A 20,546-nucleotide genomic window follows, 5' to 3' on the forward strand; every position below is an offset into this window, starting at 1 on the left:
TTTATCCAGCAATACCTGTGGAGTCAGTTTCTTTTATTCCTCTTCCCTCCCTAGCCTGGATCTAAAAGAATGCTGAATGGAGCAGATGACAAATCCAACTGCAAAGAGTCAAAAGCAGGAAACTTGGACCCTTTGTCATGCATAAGTAAGCTGCTTTCTTTTTTCTCTCCTTCCATGGTCCCCCAAACACACATACTTTGGGGGAACTTCTGGCTAGCCGCCCACGCCTGTTGTCATATTTGGGATGCGGCTGGATTGGTTGCTTGTGCAGTTGATCCCTTCAGAAAACAGGATTGGACTCCTGACATGTTGGCAAATGCCCAGGGAGTTTAATTCTGCTTGGTTCAGGTGCACAGGAGATTTCCCTGCAGAGAATCTGCTCTTATTCCCTCGATCCCTGCAGAAAGGTCACCATCTCTCACTGCCTCCCTGGCCAACTTCGATAGTTGGGCAGGGCCACCCACCAGTCAAATTACCTTATGACATTATGATATCAGATGATTGACAGGCAGGTGTGTCCAAGTCTGTCCACATGGTAGGGAGAGAGAAAGATCTGGCCTGCTGGGCCAAAAAAGCTTCCCCACTCCCTGCCCCTACTCTTAGCCCCAGCTAGTTCAAATTGACATGTCTGAGTGTACTACTTTGCAAGCTATGTTTTTTTTCATTGTGTGGCTGCTGCTGCTATAGTTAGCATGCACCAGTAACATAGGAATGCTTTTTAAAAAATAAATAAATTATTATTACGGTCAAAGACCAGTTCAAGACATAGGAATGCTTTATTTGCATTCTGTGACAAAATTGTAAAATAGCAACATTCAGAAGCCAGTGGGGAAGAAGTTTGGCTGTCTTGGGTTGTTGAAAATCTCTAGAAAATTTACTGTTGTGGAATTCAAACTTGGTAGAAGCTGGGTGTGCCTAGCTCACTCCAGAAAACAAGTATCACATTTCAGATGTTGGTTGATAACTGTCCATCTTCCTATGCCCATTTAGCCCCACTGGCTGCTTGTTGATAGTGAGTCACACACATGTTGGGTTGTATCTTTACCTGTGATGCACCTACAGCTATCTTTCGCATCTCTTGGTCTTCTGTTCCTGCTGCACAGATATCCCCCCCCTCCCCGCAATTCTGTACCCTTGTATGTAAACTACCTACTTGGGAGACCACTTCATGCAATATATTTTGAAGGGCCAAGCTTACACCAAACAGGTAGGATGAATCACATGGGAACTTCCCACCCTAGGGTTCACAGTCCCAGTCTGGGGATTGGGGCACAGGGAAAGAGAACACTAGCGAGGGAAATATTAATGGAGTGTACATTTTTATGCTAATGATATAATTTGGGAATGTGCTGCAGGCAAGCATTTGAAGACGCAATAAACTTGCGATAAATGAGAGTAGCTGTGATGTGTGAGCATCCCAACATCTCTCTCTTTCTCTCAAACCAGGCACTGCAGATCTTCATAAAATGTACCCAACACCACCATCCTTGGAGCAACACATTATGGGGTTTTCTCCCATGAATATGAACAACAAGGAATATGGCAGCATGGACACCACGCCTGGAGGGACTATCTTAGAAGGAAATGGCGCTACTGCTGGTGTTCAGTTCAGGATTGAAGTAGATGAGGGATTCTGTAGCCCCAAACCCTCAGAAATAAAGGTACGTTAAATTGTCTTTATTACTGTTATTGCTATTATTTAATAGATTCTTAATTTCAGGTAACAAAACATACCCATACAAAGAAAACAGGGCTTAGTGGTCGTATAGTTGTACAGAAAAATAGTAGCTGATGTCTGTAGTTTTAGACATTCCAAGGAAGGGAACCAAAGAAAGTTTCTCCTAAAGTCGATAAAGGGATACCATATCTTATAGAAGGGGTGCGTCTCATTCCCCCACCCCACCCAGTGAGAATGTTAACTTTGACCATTTTTTGAGCTTAGTTGTTAAATCTTCTATCAGGAAAGTAAAGTTTCTTTCCTAGTTTAGATAGATTCTTAGGTGTATACAGAGTTTCAGTCCACTTATTTTGTGCCAGTGAAGTTGTAGGTTTGGCAGGGTGTGTATACACATCAGCTCAGATTTGGTGAAGTTAACGGTGAACCCAGATATTTTGCCATTTGTAGCAAGTTGGTGCATAACAGCAGGTAATTAGATTTCAGGATCAGAAAGGAATATGTTCATCATCTGCGAGCATATTGATAGGATGCCCCCCCCCAAGTAATTCAAAACCTTTACATCATCATCTGCTTTCAATGCCAAAGCTAAGGGGTTCCATGTTGTCTGTTCTCCTATATAATTAATCTTTTTTTAAGAAACCAGGAATCTCTTTAAGGAGTTTCTCAATAGAAAAAAGTAAAGTTTATATCCAGGGGTCTAATTTCCATTACAAAGGTTTAGGTTTGAGTACTCATTGTATTCTGGTGATAACAGGGGCATGGTCTAAGATATTAAGAAGCTAAGAGATAAGACCTTCTGTGATTAATAAATAATCCAATCTGGCACAATTTTTGCACCTTGCTGACATGTGTATAGTTTCTTAGTTCTGCACTGGCTATGCACCAAGCATCAAAGTAGCTGTGTTTATGTAAAATGTTGTAGAGGGATGTTTTAAACAAAGGCAGTTTCCACGGGTTTTGTGATAGGTGAGAAGTTCTGCTTTTATCAAAATAATCATTAAGTACAAGATTTAAGTCACCACCTATTACCACTTCACCTTGTATAAATGAGTGCAGTATTGGAAAAGTTACATCCAGAAATTGTTATTGTTGGGTATCAGGTACATAAATAGAGCATAATGTCAGCCAGGAGTTCTCTAACATACCCTTGAGGAAAATAAATCTTCCAGTGGGATCACTTAGTATATCTTTTAAATGAAAATCAAGTTTGGGAGAAATCCAGATTGCTGACCCCCTACTTTTGGAAGAACCTTTTAAGGGGTACCAATTTCCGCCTGCACTTGGGAGGAAGGATTTTATACCAGTATTGTGTTTCTTTTTTTATATGTCTCTTGTAAAAAAGTTAAGGTCTGGGTTATCTCACTTTAAAGCAGACCATACCCTTCTTCATTTAATTGGTGTACCCAGGTCATTTACATTCAAAGTTATTGCAGTTAAGTGTGGCATTATAAGGTTAATTTAAAATTATGCAGCATATACCAGGGATGGTACTACTGAAACTGCCAAGATTGTTTCAGGGCACTTAGCCAAGATCTTTAAAGCTAAATCTAAAGTTGCCTGATTTATTCAGTGGTAGCTATCTATTTTATATATTGTATGTGTCAGGGACTCAGCGGGAGCGCAGGGAGGAGAGGAGATGGAGAGCGAGGGGGAGCAATCCGAGGGCAGCGTAGGAGAGGATGACAGCAGCCCAATAGATTCCGTGAGCCTCTCCAGCGAATCGGAAGATTCACAGAAGGGGGCAGCTTCCCCACCAGAGCGTAGTGGGGGGGAGGAGTCCCAGGTATCAGAGCCCACATATGCACCACCAGCGAGAGAAGATGAGTCAGGGTTGGCCACGCCTCCATTGGAGAGCGAGGGAACGGTCAAGAGGAAAGTTGCAGGCTGGGCGCGCGCGCCAAGTTCAAATGTACAGGCGAGCGGCACAGAAGGTAGCCCGGATAGGGAACCAGGTCCTAAAGCCCGCCGGAGGGAAGGGGAAGAATCATCAGGGTCAGCGTCAGAGGAGTCCAGAAAGGATGAAACCCTAGCGGGCAGGAGGGCCCAGAGGAGAAAGGAACTTAGGAAGAGGTGGAGCAAAGCGAGAGTGTTAAACTGGTGTGGAAGGGGCGGAGACTCAGACGGGACTTCGCCGGTCTAGGGTTGAGACGTAGAGCTGCGCGCTGCGGCTTTAAAATGGAAACTGAACCTCAATAAAGACTTTTGTACATAACTACAGCCTAGCGTTGGTCCTCTGTGAGCTGGGACCTGGAGGCAGCTCTGACAGTATGTGTTTGGATTATCAATGTATTTGGATGGCTTTGTATGATTTTATGGTTTTACTGTTTTAACTTAATGCCACTAAAGCAGGGGTAGTCAATCTTTTTATACCTACTGCCCACTAATGCATCTTTCTTGATGGTAAAATTTCCTTACCGCCCACCAGTGCTCGATGGAAGGAGGATTCAACTTGTGCCGTAGAACCCCCTACCACCCACCTACAATCCTGAAACGCCCACTAGTGGGCGGTAGGGACCAGGTTAACAACCCCTGCACTAAAGGCTAGTTAAAAAAACAACCAACCAGGCAATAGATGTATTATGCATCATAGTAATTTCAGTGTTCTTACCATATTCCATCAGCAAAAAATACAGATGCTCTGAATTTCAAAAGGAATTAACTTCAACATTCAGACTCCCGCCTCCCCCTCCCTAATCCCTCCAACCTTCCCAACATAATATCCCTACACCTGTGGTTGGGAGCGGAATAGTCCCTCTTTCGTTCATGAGCCAAATGCTTAGGTGAAATTGGGGAAACGTAAACATTAGCCCCCTCCCCCCCAGAAACATGTTTTACATGGTTATATTACAGACAAAAATAAAAGAATAATAGCCCAATTTGTGCCCATTTTGGTAATAGAGCTCATGACTCTTGGTCAAACTTAGGTGAAACAAAGTTGATTGTTTCAGTGGGACCCCTGGCAGAGAAGAAGCCCTCAGTATGTTGTTTTTGCTTTTTTTGCAGGGTTTTTTTTTTTTTACTTGTTTCTCTCCCTACCCTTTTTTTTTCATCTGCTGCCAGCCTCCTCCTTTAAGTTCTGTGTGTTCCTCTCCACTGCCTGCTTTTCTCAGTTGTTTGTCTTCATTTGGTTGCAGTCCTGGTTGATTTAATACTTTTTTAGCTTGCAGTTGTGTGAAGGTAGCTGTAGTTACTCCTTTATAAGTTATTAGGTGTTTGAATGGGTAACCCCACCAGTACCTTATGCCTGCTTCACAGAGTGCAGTGTAAATTTTAAATAGCTGAACCCCAGCTGATAAGAGTCTGCAGTACCTGTATCAAACCTTTCAGATCATGGTTTGTTTGGAGCAAAGGAAAACCCAATCCACATTCTGGATATAATGCTAAGTCAAGGATCATAGTTTGTTTTTCCTGCTAGCTAGGGAGAGGAACAAAGTGGGAACAATCTGCATGTTCACGGCTAAACCATTAACTGTGCCATATTGTGATGTGCAAACACACCCAGGTTAGACTCAAAATGAGCTTCTAAGCCCAGATTTGGCCCATGTATTATTCTACTTGAACTCAAGCCATCTCCCCTGATTCATAGCCCAGAGGCAGCAAACCAAAGGGACAACTGGCTTTTCTTTTTCCGACTATGCATGTTAGCTCTTCATTTACGCTTTTTCTTTTTGCTTCTAGGATTATTCCTACGTTTATAAGCCTGAGAACAGCCAAGCTTTTGTGGGGTGTTCCATGTTTGCACCATTGAAGACTCTACCAAGCCAGTGTCTCCAGCCCATCAAGCTGCCGGAGGAGTGTGTTTACCGGCAGAGCTGGACTGTTGGCAAGCTGGAATTGCTTCCTCCGGGGCCTGCAATGCCATTCATCAAAGAAGGGTATGTGCTTGTGTGCAATGTTTTGTACTGCAACTCCCATCATCCCTGGCAGCTGGTGGCTCTGGAAGGGGCTGATGGGAGTTGGAGTCCAGCAGCACCTGTTGTCCTATGTTACCTCTCTAAACTTGTTGCCATGTGCCGCTGTATCTTGATTGTTTTGTCCTGTTACTGGCAGTGATTCCCACTGTTTGTCTGCTCAGATCCTTAAAAAAAAAAAGATATTCTAGAGAACGTACTACTTAAAAGCCTTGGGTAAAAATATTTCTCTTTTTTCCTAGTGATGGGAACACTATTGATCAAGAATACGGCCCTGCCTACACTCCACAAACACATACCCCCTTTGGAATGCCACCCAGCAGTGCCCCACCCAGTAACAGTGGGCCTGGCATTCTCCCTTCGCCTTCCACCCCCCGTTTCCCAACTCCTCGGACACCAAGGACTCCAAGGACTCCCCGTGGGGCTGGTGGGCCAGCCAGTGCTCAAGGCTCAGTCAAATATGAGAATTCGGACTTGTATTCACCAGCGTCAACGCCATCAACCTGCAGACCGCTAAATTCTGTTGAGCCTCCCACTGTTCCTTCTATCCCTGAGGCCCACAGTCTCTACGTCAACCTCATCCTCTCTGAATCGGTGATGAACCTCTTCAAAGACTGTAACTTTGACAGCTGTTGCATCTGCGTCTGCAACACAAACATCAAAGGTGCCGATGTTGGAGTTTACATTCCAGATCCAACACAAGAAGCCCAGTACAGGTGTACCTGTGGCTTCAGCGCAGTGATGAACAGGAAGTTTGGCAACAACTCTGGATTATTCCTAGAGGATGAGTTGGACATCCTAGGCCGCAGCTCAGAATGTGGCAAAGACGTGGAGAAGCGCTTTGAGGCCCTCCGCACGGGCTCCACTGAGCATGGCGGGGGATCAAAGGAGGCTGACAGACTGCCTGATGAGCTGATACTCTTGCTGCAAGACCAGTGCACCAACCTGTTCTCGCCATTTGGAGCGGCTGACCACGACCCCTTGCCCAAAGCTGGAGCCATCGGCAACCTGGTACGCGCTGAGGAAAGGGATTGTTGTAATGACTGCTACCTTGCGTTGGAACACGGGCGCCAGTTTATGGACAACATGTCGGGAGGGAAAGTTGATGAAGCACTTGTGAAGAGTACTTGCTTGCACCATTGGTCAAAACAAAATGGTAAGTGTTTGCAGTTGCCCTCTCCCCCCAAATAATGTTTTAAATAAATATATAAAACGCTGACTTAAAAGGGATCACTTAGTTGATTTACCATAAATTGCAAAGAATGGGTAGCTTGCTTGGGTGCACTAATTATATCTAAAATATCTGGAATGCCAATTATTTATTATTCTCAGGAACAGGGGTGGAGAACCTGTGGCTCTCCAGAAGTTGCTGGACTACAGTTCCCATTGTAGCTGACCACTGGCCACGCTGGCTGGGACTGATGGGAGGTGTAGTCCAGCAGCACCCTACCCATTCCTACCCTGGAAGATTCAAAGTTTTGGCTGCTTGAGAAATGTCTGTCTGTCTCTTTGATGCAGGCCGCTAAACATACACATGATTGGTTGGCAGTATCTTGTATTGCAGTTGCGATCAATTAGGGCCTCTTCATGGTGAATGTGAGGGAATTCTGGATACTCTGATTTTTAAGGAAACTGAGAACTACTTTCTAAATTAGAGCAGGGAGAGATCTGCCTGCAGGAATAACTTTTCCAGGATGGTAGAAAAGATTATCCTTCAGAGATCAATCATCCATCGGAACATGCCTTCAGAACCTATTTACGTGTCTGTCCAAACATATCACATTAAAGCATAAAAGGCCCATACCAGACCTAATTGAACCATCCATATCTTTTAAGTTATACTCATGTGAAGCATATTGATTTGTAATTAGAAAAAGAGGTATATAAAGGTGCAAAATAAAAATATGAATTAGGTGGGACATTTCAAGTTGACCTAGCTATGGTTGTGCTATATTACCTGCCTACTTCGCAAGTTTAGTGTGCATAGGATGAATTTACTTTGCTATATAGCATATTTTAAGGAATCTTTCTGTGCAGGTATCTGTTCAGGAGGTTGGGTAACAAACACTCTGAAGCAAGCATATACTTCTTAGTTTTAGGGGGAAATTCCAAATATTTTGAAAGTTAAGCACCCCATGTGCTTTACTTGGTTTTTGGAAGACTGAAATTGAATATTTCAGTGACAAGCCTTATGCTGCTTTTAAGTAGAGTTGTCAACCAGTTGAAGAATTTTTAATTTGTTAATCATTTCCTTTGAATGGGTTGGTTTATTTAAAAATTAAAAGCAAATGGTGTTTTTACTAAGATGCCTTTAGAGGTGAATAAGTGAATGCACCTAAAAAAATAAATAAACTGTGCCCTTAACTTGTAGTTTCCCAGTGTTCATCAACCAAAACTGCTTAGTTTGCATCCCTCATTTTAAACTAAACTAACCAAAGCAGTGTACAATAAAATAGAAAATTTCATAGCAGTGATGTGGGTTGTGTTCTCTGAGCACAGATAACTTCATGCATTTAATGTACAACACCTGGAGCTTAGAAATGCGTTGTTGATATGTATAGATTGTGACTAGGACACTATTTTGCAACCTCTTTGAACTAACTTTGGTTGTTTCAGTTGGAGACGTGAGCATGCAATGTTCTCAGGACATCCTTCGCATGCTGCTCTCACTTCAGCCTGTCCTCCAGGATGCAATTCAGAAAAAACGAACTGTTCGCTCTTGGGGAGTGCAGGGTCCTCTCACGTGGCAGCAGTTTCACAAAATGGCTGGCCGAGGCACTTACGGTAAGTGTTGTCCACAGATCAGTTTCTTTCATTTATTTCTGTGTGGAGAGGGGATCATTTTTAAACTTTCCTACCCTTTCCTAGTGCATGGGTGGAGGGAATTCAGGAAGTAGTAGTATGTTGAAATCTCAGTTTATGCTCTGTGGTTTTGGGAGGTTTTGATGCACTCTTCTTTGGGTTGAATTTTGGTCATGAGTTGTTTATTTTGGAACTCATGATAGGCTGGAAGGATAGGAGAGTATGAAGGAACATTTATAGAGATGCTAGACATCAAGACCAGAGAACTTTAAAATTGTATCCTATCCTTTCAGTACAATATAATCAACCATACAGCCACAATCCAGATGTTGTACAGTGGTACCTCTAGTTATGAACTTACTTCGTTCCAGAGGTCCGTTCTTAACCTGAAACTGTTCTTAACAAGAGGCGTGCTTTTGCCAATGGGGCCTCTTGCTGCCGCTGCACCGCTGGCATCCGATTTCCATTCTCATCCTGGGGCAAAGTTCTCAACTCGAGGTAACTCTTCCAGGTTAGCGGAGTTTGTAACCTGAAGCGTTTGTAACCTGAGGCGTTTGTAACTCGAGGTACCACTGTATTCTGTCCCCCCTTCCGTGTTTCCAGATAAGAAGAAACTCCTAGGTAGAAGTGGATTTCCATTTCAGATTTGGAAGAAAAGTATGGTTACACCCAGTTTGCCCAGGTAGGGGCATCATGGGCAACTATGATTAAGGAAAACTTCTAAGTAAAGGAGGGAATTGGTGTATAGAAGGGAAGGATGTGGGGTGTGTGAACCCATAGTGTATTTCTGATGGTGATATGGCAGTGATGTCTGAATTGAGCTATAGAGTCTTACTGTGAATTTTCGTTTGTGAGTCCCTCATTAGAGCCTTTTGTTCCTACCGAGGCCTTCATGAGTTCTCCCAAGATGTAGGAAACAAACTTTCATCCTTCAGCCCAGTACTTCGGATTTGTTTGTATGAGGGAAGCCACACTTGCTGCTTGATTTGTTTACATGCCAGCCCCCAATTTTGCACTGCAAATGTTTGGAGAGTATTTTACAGATCACCACTTAAGACCTCTGGCTTTAGACTAATTTGCGGGATTTTGCATATTGGTATCTTTGTTTAACTCCGTGGACTTCCAGCTTTTGTTTTCAGGAACTGAGTAGTAAAAAAGGGACAGAATGGATGGGACAGAATGGACCAATACTGTTTTGATGGCAGTACTAGGAGTGGCTTGAGAACTAACTTGCTCCAGAAGACATTTGGCATCTCATTTTTCTCTCGGCAGTTGCTTCCCTTGAATCTGGAAGGGGATGCACTGTTGCACTCCAGTTCCATTCTAATATATGGAAAAAAATGTCGCTTTCCTTGTCCAGGAACTGATGAGTCTCCAGAACCACTGCCCATTCCAACTTTTTTGTTGGGATACGATTACGACTTCCTGGTGCTGTCCCCATTTGCCTTACCGTACTGGGAGAGGCTGATGTTGGAACCCTATGGATCTCAGAGAGACATTGCTTACGTTGTGGTGTGTCCAGAGAATGAAGCGCTGCTGAACGGAGCAAAGACCTTCTTTCGGGATCTCACGGCAATATATGAGGTAAGGGAATATGAGAAGGAGGCCCTGCGTGGAGTGCTCCAGAAGGAATCCTACCCCCCCCCCTTAATGGTGCCATTTATCAACTTTGCATTCCAGCTGACACTTAAAACCTCCTGCAGACCTTATCTCAACAAATCAGCTAAAATGGATGGTAGAAAGAGATAAAAGGCTCATCTCCTTTTAGCAGGGCTTCATTTAAGTAGCAGTTTCCTTATCATGCAGATGCCATCAAGTGGTTAAATTATGTACTGCCCTCCTGCATTTAAGGCTACAAACACTGTTCACTCCAGGTTACTGAATCTTCCCTGTGCTTCTGCAAGGTGCTGTCTGGCCATTATTCCAAGGCATTGCCAGTCTTACCCTGCATTTAACAAAAGCCAAAGAAAAGAGGATGTCGGTATATTTGAATCCGTTGAAACTCTGATTAGCAACTAGCCTTGTGGCAAGGCTTCTCTGAATACTCTGGCAAGCCAAAATTACCTTATTTTTTGCTCTGTAAGACTCACTTTTTCCCTCCTAAAAAGTAAGGGGAAATGTGTGTGTGTTTTATGGAGCGAATGCAGGCTGTGCAGCTATCCCAGAAGCCAGAACAGCAAGAGAGATCGTTGCTTTCGCTGCGCAGCGACCCCTCTTGCTGTTCTGGCTTCTGAGATTCAGAATTTTTTTTTCTTGTTTTCCTCCTCCAAAAACTAGGTGCGTCTTTTGGTCTGGTGCATCTTACAGAGCGAAAAATACGGTACCTTATTTGAGCTCATGCGTGCATGCGTGTGTGCGTGCACACCCACCCACCCCCGGCCCAGCTCAAGGATTTATAATATTTTTTTAAAAAGCTTACTTAATGTAACAGGGTAGCCACACTGTATTTTTGGACTAAATCTTGTTAGGATAAGAGGATGGCCTTTTGACACCCAAAACGTGTGTTTCCAACCCTATTCCGGCGATTATAATACTTTTTAGCTGTTTTTAATTTTAAGTTGTTGTAACCCACCCTGAGGCCTGCTGGTGAAGGGCAGGCAATAAATGCAATAATAGCAATAATAATTGTTAAAATTAGTATGTGCTGCCACGTTGATGCTTTCAGGAAAGAGGAATAGTACTAGTCTGTCTCTCCTCATCCCAGAGTATTATTAAGGCGTTTTGCAAAGACCAGGCCATTACTTTGCAGAGAAGAAAAGAAAAGAAATAAAATCCCATTAAAAAAGCAAAAAAGATCCAGTCAGAGTCGGTGTGAGTAGTTCTCTCTTTCACTGGCGGTTCAGTAGCAGATTTGAAACATTTGCTGAAAGTATGGCCACTTTCAAGAGGAGACTCCAGGGTCAAGCCTGCTGAGTTGAAGTACATTGGCAGATTTCAGACCATCCAACTCAGGCTCAGTAGAGGTTAGGAGCGGCTCAATCACTTCTTTTGGTGTGTGTTTTCATCTTCAATTGCCAATTCCTTACCAGTTGGGACTTAGTCACACCTGCACTGATTGGATCATTCATTCTTTTGATTTGTTTTATGTTGACATGCAGTTCCTGAAAGGATCATGCTTTTTAAAAAAACCTAGGTCTTCTGACTTGATTTTGTGACAACTCTCCCCTCCTTCTATCTATAGTTGGGGAAAACTTTGTATGCATCATGCAAAGTGTGATCTGATCCACTAATTTGCTGTTCTTTGGTTGCCATGAGGCTACTTTTAAAAACCCCGTAATCCACTGTTTTTGTGGGTTAACCTGCAACCAAAATGCTTGAGATTATTAAACTTTATGGAGACACTTGAATAAACTGTAGGGCAAACATATAAGGGTACTGAATCATGTCTTTCATAAGAAAAATGTCCAAAACAACAGTCTTTAGATTTTGCTGCATCCTTCTAACATGGCAGCCTCCCTGGAAGAACAGTAGAGGCATCTTTTTGTGGCAAGCTTCATGGCGTTATGCCTTGTAGCTTAATTTATACCATGGGTTGCTAATCTGCAGCATAGGCAGCAGCAGGGAGCTGTGGTACTTACTCCTCAGGTCCAAGTTTATTTGCCTTGGCTGCGAGCCAGAACAAAACTCAAGATGATAAAAAGACATTAAAATAACCTCAATGTGTACAGATTGCAGATTCACACAAGAAGCCGGGAAACAATTTTCTCTGTTACGGTCATAACAGAAAATGATGACTGACCTCAGGGGGTCAACTCTGCAGTCTCTTGCTTGAGGATCATAGAATTGTAGAGTTGGAGGGAACCCCAAAGGCCTTTTGGTCCAACCCCCTGCAGTGCAGGAATTGCAACTATAGGTGTAGCCGGGGGGGGGGGCAGGGAGACAGCTGCCCCCACCCTAAATCAAGTAAGTAAATAAAAATACTTAACTAACTGACCAGTCATGTCACAAACAGCTCAGTTTTGCCCCCCCCCCCATAAATCCTGGCTGCGTCCGTGATCTCAACTAAAGCATCCATGACATATGACCTCTGCTTAAAAACCTCCAAGGAAGGAGAGTCCACAACCTCCTGAGGGAGACCGTTCCGCTGTTGAACAGCTTGAAAGTTCTGGGGGAGATTCAGCAGCTGCATCAAAGCAAAAAGCTGCAATGTTTAGTTGAAGCTCTTTGCTTCTATTTGTCAACAAAGATTCCAGTTTTGGGCACTTTCGGGACAGGAGCAGTGAATGCCATGGATCTGGAAAAGGCATACTGATGCAAAACTACATTGAGATATATTGTCTTCTAAATGATGTGCAAAATTAATAAAGAGCATTTAAAAACCAAAACCAAAAAAATGCATTGAGGTGCTGTGGGCTTCGTGGTGTTCTGCCCAGTGCATTAAAGCGACACTGTCCCATATGTTAGACTTGCGGTCCACTTGTCAAAATATTTGTCCACTCACCATGTTTGGTTCCTGCTTCTTCTTTTGCAGTCCTGCAGGCTCGGCCAGCATCGACCCATCTGTAAACTGTTGCCTGACGGGATCATGAGAGTTGGATCTGCTGCTTCAACCAAACTTTCTGAGAAGTCTGTCGCTGAGTGGTTCTCCCAGGCAGCTCACGCCAACAGCGAATCATTTTCTAGACTCAAACTGTACGCTCAAGTCTGCAGATATGATTTGGGTACGTTCCCCCCACTTCCTTCCCCTAATGCAAGGATAGCTGACATCGTGCCATCCAGGTATTGTTGGACTCACCCCCCATCAATTGTAGTCCACATAGCCCCTGGTCCAGTGACATCTGGAGAGCCCTAGGTTGGCTATCCCTGCCCTAAAGCCGTCACTTGTAAAAATATTTCACTGTGGTTATACAATACATATGTGGTTGGAACAGAGTTGCTGATGAGATGCTGGCATGCAAAAAATGCAGCTCCCATGCTTGAAGTTACCCATACTGTAATTCCGATCTGGTACAGTGCAAGTTGTCCATGTTCCTTGACCCATATAATTTGCATATTAGCGGTGGGTTGCTAAATCAGACAGAGAAAGCTATGTTTTCTTCTAGGGTTCAGAATGTTCTGTGCAGCTACAGGGGTTGGAAATCTATTTTGATCTTGTTAGTGCAAAGTTACATTAAGTGAACCATAAGTAGTTGTTGGGGCTTTCAGGCAATCGTATTTCAGGAGCCAAAAACATGAAGCAGTCGCCTTGGCCTCTGACTCTTAACTTTCTACTCTTGGGGAACTCTTTCCACATCTATTTCTTTTCTTACTCCACCCCCAGACCCTCCAGCACCCAGACCTATGCCAAGCATTTATGGTCATGTTCAGTGCTATTTTTCTAGAAAAAGAGGTGCCAGAACTCACCATGAATCTTGTTCTCACATAATGGCAATGGCGCCCACCTGAGAGGTGCTGGAACTGAGTTCTGGCTGGAAAAAAAAGCCCTGGTCATGTTTATGGATGCAGAGTCAGTTTGTGGGCACTGCTGAGTTTGACAGGTGCTCTGTGTGAACTGAGAATTCAACTTAGAAAACCTTTGGCACTTTGGTGCACTTTTGTGTTTTATAGGAAGATTGGTAGACTGCCTTTGGTTTGGTTGTAAATCATTTTGGCTTATACTGGACAAGATAAAGCGACTTAACAAATCAAATAATAATAATTTCAGGGAAGGTTATCATCCCCCATGAAATAGGTATCTCTTCTCTTTCCCCTGTGTAGTAAACTGTGAAGGACCTACAGTTTGGCAGGTTCTCTATCTAAATGAATATGATGCTCTGTCAAGTTTCATTAACGCAGAAGCAGAAGGTTTGGTTAATTTCTTCTCCTTTTTCTGTTTTAAGGTCCTTACCTTGCTACACAGCCATTGGACAATTCCTTGCTTTCTCAGTCCAGCCTAGTTCCTCCCACCAGCCATCCTACATCAGTCCCGCCTCAGGTTGGAGGCAGCTCGACTCCATCATCCACCCCTTCGTCTGCTCCCAGTAATGCTGTCCCAATGAACTCAAACAGTGCCATCACCTCTGCCACTACCACGGCCAGTTCCACCATGACCACGACTGCCACTTCATCCTCCTCTTCCAGTTCAGGCGGTGGGATTTCAGCGAACAAACCATCATCCTTTCCACCTTTTGGCAGCATGAACAACACTACTACTCCTTCCTCCCTCTCCACGCAGTCTGCAGCAGTCCAGAATGGGCAGGCGGGGACGCAGCAGCAACAGCCGCCATCCGCAGCAATCCCGGGGGAAGCCCCGCCAGTCCCTCCGCAGCCGCACTCAGAAGTTTCAGAGAGGTAACATGGCAAAGAATGATTTATCAGTTAATGTACTCACTTCCATTTGTATCCTGCCTTTCTTCCAAGTTGCTCAAGGTGGCACACATGGTTCTCCCCCTCATTATTTTTTTTAAATCCTCACAACTATCCTGTGAGGTAGGTTTAGTCTGGGAGATGGTGACTGGCCCAAAGTAACCCGGGTGAGCCTCATAGTTGGATAGATATTTGAACTTGAACTTGGGTCTCTGAGGTCTCATTCTGACACTCTTGACCCCTGCACCATGCTGGGTTCTTATCCTTAAAGCAAAATGGGGCGATTGGGGACTTTGCTGGAACTTCCCTTCCAAGTAAGATGAGAGAAAATATGCCACCAGTTTGGCATCTCTTTTGCAGGAATCTGATTTCTTGAACAGGTGTCCTTGCTGTCATTAAAACCACACTATAGAAGTAAGGCAGTTGTCTGAGCTTCAACTTGTAGCTAGCAGCATTTTGGCCCAAATAGATCAAAGTGTATCCTTCCTTCCGTGCTATGACAGTCTCCAATATCAACCAAGGACTGTATGTGAGCTGCTAAATTTTGAAAGTATTCCAGTGCCTTAGATTGTAAGCTCCTTGGAGCAAGGCCTGTGCTCTTCTGCTTTGCAAAGTACCACACACACTAATTTTTGCAATGTGGAATTTGCAAAGATTGAATTCCCTAGGCTTCCTTCTACTTCCAGGTCAAGTGTTCCAACTCTTGTTAAATCCAGCAAACTTCTGATCAAAATTGAGGAAATACAGTGTGAGTAATTGTACCAATACGGGGACGCGGGTGGTGCTGTGGGTAAAAGCCTCAGCGCCTAGGGCTTGCCGATCGAAAGGTCGGCGGTTCGAATCCCTGCGGCGGGGTGCGCTCCCGCTGCTCGGTCCCAGCGCCTGCCAACCTAGCAGTTCGAAAGCACCCCCGGGTGCAAGTAGATAAATAGGGACCACTTACTGGTGGGAAGGTAAACGGCGTTTCCGTGTGCTGCGCTGGCTCGCCAGATGCAGCTTTGTCACGCTGGCCACGTGACCCGGAAGTGTCTCCAGACAGCGCTGGCCCCTGGCCTCTTGAGTGAGATGGGCGTACAACCCCAGAGTCTGTCAAGACTGGCCCGTACGGGCAGGGGTACCTTTACCTTTTTTTAATTGTACCAATGGTTACTCATCTCTGAAGGATGCCTGCATTAATTTTTTACCCTTTGGTGCCAGGAGTGCCTAATACCTTTGTGCCCCTTTTGTTAGTGAGTAATGTGTTTGCTGTGCTCTGATAAGCCTGAGATAATTGATGGGGAAGGTATATTAGCTGCAGATGCCGCAAAGGTACTGATGGCTCCCAAAAGCCGCAAAGACGGCTTCCCCTTAAAATGCTGCGTAGGGGAGATGGGAGTCTTTCTCTGCTGGGTGAAAAGAAGTCAGTTAATTTGTGAGCACATAACACAGTCTTAACACTTACAAGGAAGAAGCTTTCTGTTTTCTTATGTTTGCTTGCTTTCTGCTTACAGCACTATGGACCGCGACAAAGTGGGAGTCCCCACTGACGGCGATTCCCACGCAGTCACCTACCCACCTGCCATCGTAGTTTACATTATTGACCCTTTCTCGTATGAGAAGAAAGAGGAGGGCAACTCCTCCAGCGTGTGGACTCTGGGTCTTCTCCGTTGCTTTCTTGAAATGATCCAAAATCTCCCTACTAACATCAGAAACATTGTTTCTGTTCAGGTAAGCTGATTCTGTGATGTGGGAAGCCAAAGGCAGCCTGTTGCTTAATGTGTTTGCCCACAGTAGTTCTTGGAAGCCTTGTTACCTTCTGATGGCTGGACTTACAACCTGCTCTAGCTCTACAGTGGCTTTGGGTGGTTTGTGTGATTCTTTAAGGTTCCTAACTCAAATGCTGTTCAGGTCAGAACAGGAGAATTAAATAAATTTCTTTGGCTGCTTAGCTCTTTTTGAAAGTACCAACATGTCATTGATGTTGACCTCATCTTGTGAGCTATACTCTATGATACTATGATTCCACGCACATGGCTGTGTCCTGGTTTATTATATTGATTTATTATTGGTTGCACAGGATATTGTGATAGGATATTGCCGAGAGTCAAAACTGGTGCAAATGCTACTTTTTCTTTGGCATGAAGGCTGTTCTTGTCTTAATGCTTCTATATACTGGTATCGGATTGGGCAGTGTATACTTACTTACCTTTTCCTCCCTCTCTGACCTTCTTAGCTTGTTCCTTGTCAATATCTGTTACAACCAGTCAAGAACGAAGACAGGCAGATCTACACTCAGCATCTAAAATCGCTGGCATTCTCCGCCTTCACGCAATGCCGGAGGCCACTCCCAACGTCGACCAATGTGAAAACATTAACTGGGTTTGGCCCAGGTTTGGCAATGGAGATGGCGCTCAGGAGTCCAGAAGTAAGTGAGAACCATGAGTTGGTTGGCATGAAATCTGGTAAACCTCTGAAAAACACTGGCAGAATGAGATACGTATCAATAGTGTGAGTGTGTGAGTGAGCGCCTATCCCTCAGGCAAAACTGATGCTGTGTGCATGCGCACAATTCTGTTTCATTTGTTTATATGGGGATCTGCTATTCTGTGGGACAAGTAATCCTGTGGTTTTAAGTGTTCTGTTTTGTGTGTGTTTTGCAGAGACCAGAGTGTATTAAGCTGTATGCCCCTCCTTTCATATTGGCTCCTGTCAAAGATAAACAGACAGAGCTGGGAGAAACCTTTGGAGAGGCTGGGCAGAAATACAATGTGCTTTTCGTGGGCTACTGTCTCTCTCATGATCAAAGGTGGCTTCTTGCATCGTGCACAGATTTATATGGAGAACTATTGGAAACCTGCATTATCAACATTGATGTACCTAACAGGTAAGGGCTGTGAAATTCAAAGTCATTTCCTGTATTTAGATAAGTTTAGAAAAAACTTTCTTTCCTGGAAACCTTTTTATGATTCATTTAATGGTTCATGGATTTTTATGCTGATAATGTTTTTACTGCATGTTTGAAGGGTGTTTGATTTTACACACACACACACACACACACACACACACACACGCCTACTCTTACTTTTTAAAGCTTTTTTAGAAGCATCTCATTTTCAAAAACAGGGTATAAGTAATTAAATAAAGAAGGAGTAGATGCATTGATTTACTGCTTGGATCTTGCACCTTTTGAACATGTACAGAATCTTCCCCCTGTCTTGATCTGGCTGCCCAAATATTGAAGTGTAACAGTGTCTAAATGTTCTTTGGGAGCAGTCTTAAAACAGCTGGAAGGTATGTTCACGGATTTGTTTACTAGTAAATCTTTATTTCCTACCAGGGCTCGTAGGAAAAAGGGGTCTGCTCGCAGACTTGGTCTTCAGAAACTCTGGGAATGGTGCCTGGGGCTTGTGCAGATGAGTTCGTTGCCTTGGAGAGTTGTAATAGGACGTCTTGGAAGAATAGGCCACGGGGAGCTAAAAGGTAATATGGAAACATCTCTGAAGATATTTGTCACCCATGGAGATGCAACGTTCTGTGCAAGTTTGTCCCCTCTCTAGCCAAAATGCTTGATATGGAACAAAAATGGCACATTTAATAATGTACATAACACACACACACATTTTGGATAGAATCTATAAATGTGACTAGGCATGCTTGCTCTAGAACTGTGAAGCCCTTACTGCCACAGAAAATTGTTGCAAGCAATGCAGGGGTCACAAAATGAACTTTTGGGGAGACTACTCCTTACTCCAGGATCATTGGTCTGGAGAACAGAGTGGCCCCTGAGATCAAAGAATTATATACATATGGAAGTAATCTCCTTTTGGGGTGGAGTGTTTATGCCATGGGGAAAAGGGGCTTTCTGTCATCTAAACTGCAACCTATTCAGTTTCAGCAGAGAATTTTAATTTAGCCCCTGCTGGCAATTTTAACACCTGAAATAGGAAAAGCCTTGTGAACAGTCACTAACTGATGAAAGAAAATAGTTTCCAAAGCAGTTTGCTTGCCAGGTTGCTTAGCTTTCTTTTCCTTTCTGTTCCACTTGGAAAAGAGGTTGGAATAGCTTAAGAAAGAAGCTTGCATACAGTGGTCCATCCAGTTTTTAATGTACCCATTTTGTGGTCTAAACATGACAGCAGCTAGCCATCATTTACATTTAAAATCATTTCCTTGGTAGCCAATCTCTCTGCTTTCATCTTTAGACTGGAGTTGTTTGCTGAGTCGCCGAAATCTGCAGTCACTTAGCAAGAGGCTGAAAGACATGTGCAGGATGTGTGGCATCTCCACTGCCGATTCTCCCAGCATTCTCAGCGCCTGCTTAGTGGCAGTCGAACCGCAGGGATCCTTTGTCATCATGCCAGGTATTTGTGAAATGCTTCTCACTTGTTGCTTATATGAAAGCAAACATATTGGCTGTACTATTTAGTGAAATATCTCTCTCTCTTTCTTTAAGATTCTGTATCAACTGGCTCAGTGTTTGGGCGCAGTACCACCCTAAATATGCAGACGTCCCAACTAAACACCCCACAGGATACGTCGTGCACTCATATACTTGTGTTTCCCACGTCTGCATCTGTGCAAGTAGCATCATCAACTTATACCACTGAAACTGGTTTGGATCTGGCCTTTAATACAAACAATGGTGTGTGTTTGTGTGTATGTGTATGTGTTTGTGTGTCTTCAAATACTTTCATATAAAAATGTTTCCTTGATAGATATGAAAAATGAGGCCTGTAGATGATAGAAATTGAGCCCTCCCAACAAAACACAGATTTCTCTATCTCTAGACCACAAGTGGGGCTTTCCCCATCCTCCTTGGCACCTGTGGCTTCTTTAGTTGACCCCAATTTCTTAAGCACCCTTCCCCCAGAACACACAAGTCTGTCTTTCCTAGGCATAAGGTTTTTCACTGCAGCCACACCAGCCTTTTGCTTCCTTTCCAGTATCTGCACTGCTGTCCCACCCCCACGCCCCGACTTAGGCCTTCACTGTCCTCTGATAGAGTGCTTATGAGCAGCCTATTAGAGCTCAACCCCATGATTACAGGGAACAGGCAAAATGGGCAGTGGCCAATTGTTTGTGTGCATGTGTGTCTTGGCATGCATATGCAGTGTCAGTTGAAGCAAGGGCTGTCTGGGACCCGCCAAATTTACAACGTCACTGAATGTATTTCATGGGTGCCCAGAGATTTGAATGCAGCCCTCTGTTTCAAGCCCAGTATTCCAACCACAATGTCATGCTAGCTGTGGGCAAATAATTTCTTCATAACATTGTGTACTCTCCTTTTTTTATATAAATCATAATGATAGCAACTCTCTGTTAACAGACTCTTTGTTGTTGTATTTGTTGCTTTTCTCAAGATGGAGCAGATGGAATGGGGCTCTTTGATTTGTTAGACACTGGAGATCCTGATATTGATCCTGATATTATAAACATCCTCCCTGCATCCCCTACCGGGTCCCCTGTGCACTCACCAAGTTCCCACTTCACCCATGGAGGTGACATGGGCAAGGTAAGGTTTTATGGCAAGAAACCATATTTAAGAACTCAACCATGTGTTTGCCTCAGTGCTGATCTGGATGGCCAGGGGTTGTCAAGGACCCCATTTCAATATTGTGGCAACCAAGTATAAAAGGAATCCGTCCTTGGAATACAGTGCTGCCTTCTGCATTCCTCATATCAAAAAGGATATTGTAGAGCTGGAAAAGGGCTAGAAAAGGACAACCAAAATGATTAGAATGAAGCAACTCCCTTATGAGGAAGAGTTGCAATGTTTTGGGCTTTTTTGTGTTCAAAGGGGAGGGGGGGAGAGATGATAGAGGTTTACAGCATTAAGTATGGTGAGAATAGAGAGAAGATTTTCTCTCTCTTTTAAAATTAGAACATGTTAT

The 20,546-nt window shown here is 43.9% G+C and overlaps 1 protein-coding gene across 1 annotated transcript in view; it reads left to right on the forward strand.

Annotated features, from left to right (window-relative positions):
- The window catches only part of MED13 (mediator complex subunit 13), a 109,897-nt gene that overhangs the window by 81,148 nt on the left and 8,203 nt on the right, over positions 1 to 20,546 (forward strand). Inside the window, exons 13-27 of the mRNA XM_079955362.1 lie at positions 55 to 145; positions 1,447 to 1,661; positions 5,357 to 5,553; positions 5,832 to 6,745; positions 8,206 to 8,373; positions 9,752 to 9,975; positions 12,863 to 13,052; positions 14,211 to 14,661; positions 16,167 to 16,383; positions 16,889 to 17,080; positions 17,316 to 17,539; positions 17,993 to 18,135; positions 18,858 to 19,016; positions 19,109 to 19,297; positions 20,016 to 20,167. Coding sequence (XP_079811488.1) covers positions 55 to 145; positions 1,447 to 1,661; positions 5,357 to 5,553; positions 5,832 to 6,745; positions 8,206 to 8,373; positions 9,752 to 9,975; positions 12,863 to 13,052; positions 14,211 to 14,661; positions 16,167 to 16,383; positions 16,889 to 17,080; positions 17,316 to 17,539; positions 17,993 to 18,135; positions 18,858 to 19,016; positions 19,109 to 19,297; positions 20,016 to 20,167 — 3,726 coding nt within the window. The remainder of the gene's footprint in view (positions 1 to 54; positions 146 to 1,446; positions 1,662 to 5,356; positions 5,554 to 5,831; positions 6,746 to 8,205; positions 8,374 to 9,751; positions 9,976 to 12,862; positions 13,053 to 14,210; positions 14,662 to 16,166; positions 16,384 to 16,888; positions 17,081 to 17,315; positions 17,540 to 17,992; positions 18,136 to 18,857; positions 19,017 to 19,108; positions 19,298 to 20,015; positions 20,168 to 20,546) is intronic.

This window comes from Podarcis cretensis (genome assembly GCF_951804945.1).
Source record: "Podarcis cretensis genome assembly, chromosome: 15".
Classification (NCBI taxonomy): domain Eukaryota; kingdom Metazoa; phylum Chordata; class Lepidosauria; order Squamata; family Lacertidae; genus Podarcis; species Podarcis cretensis.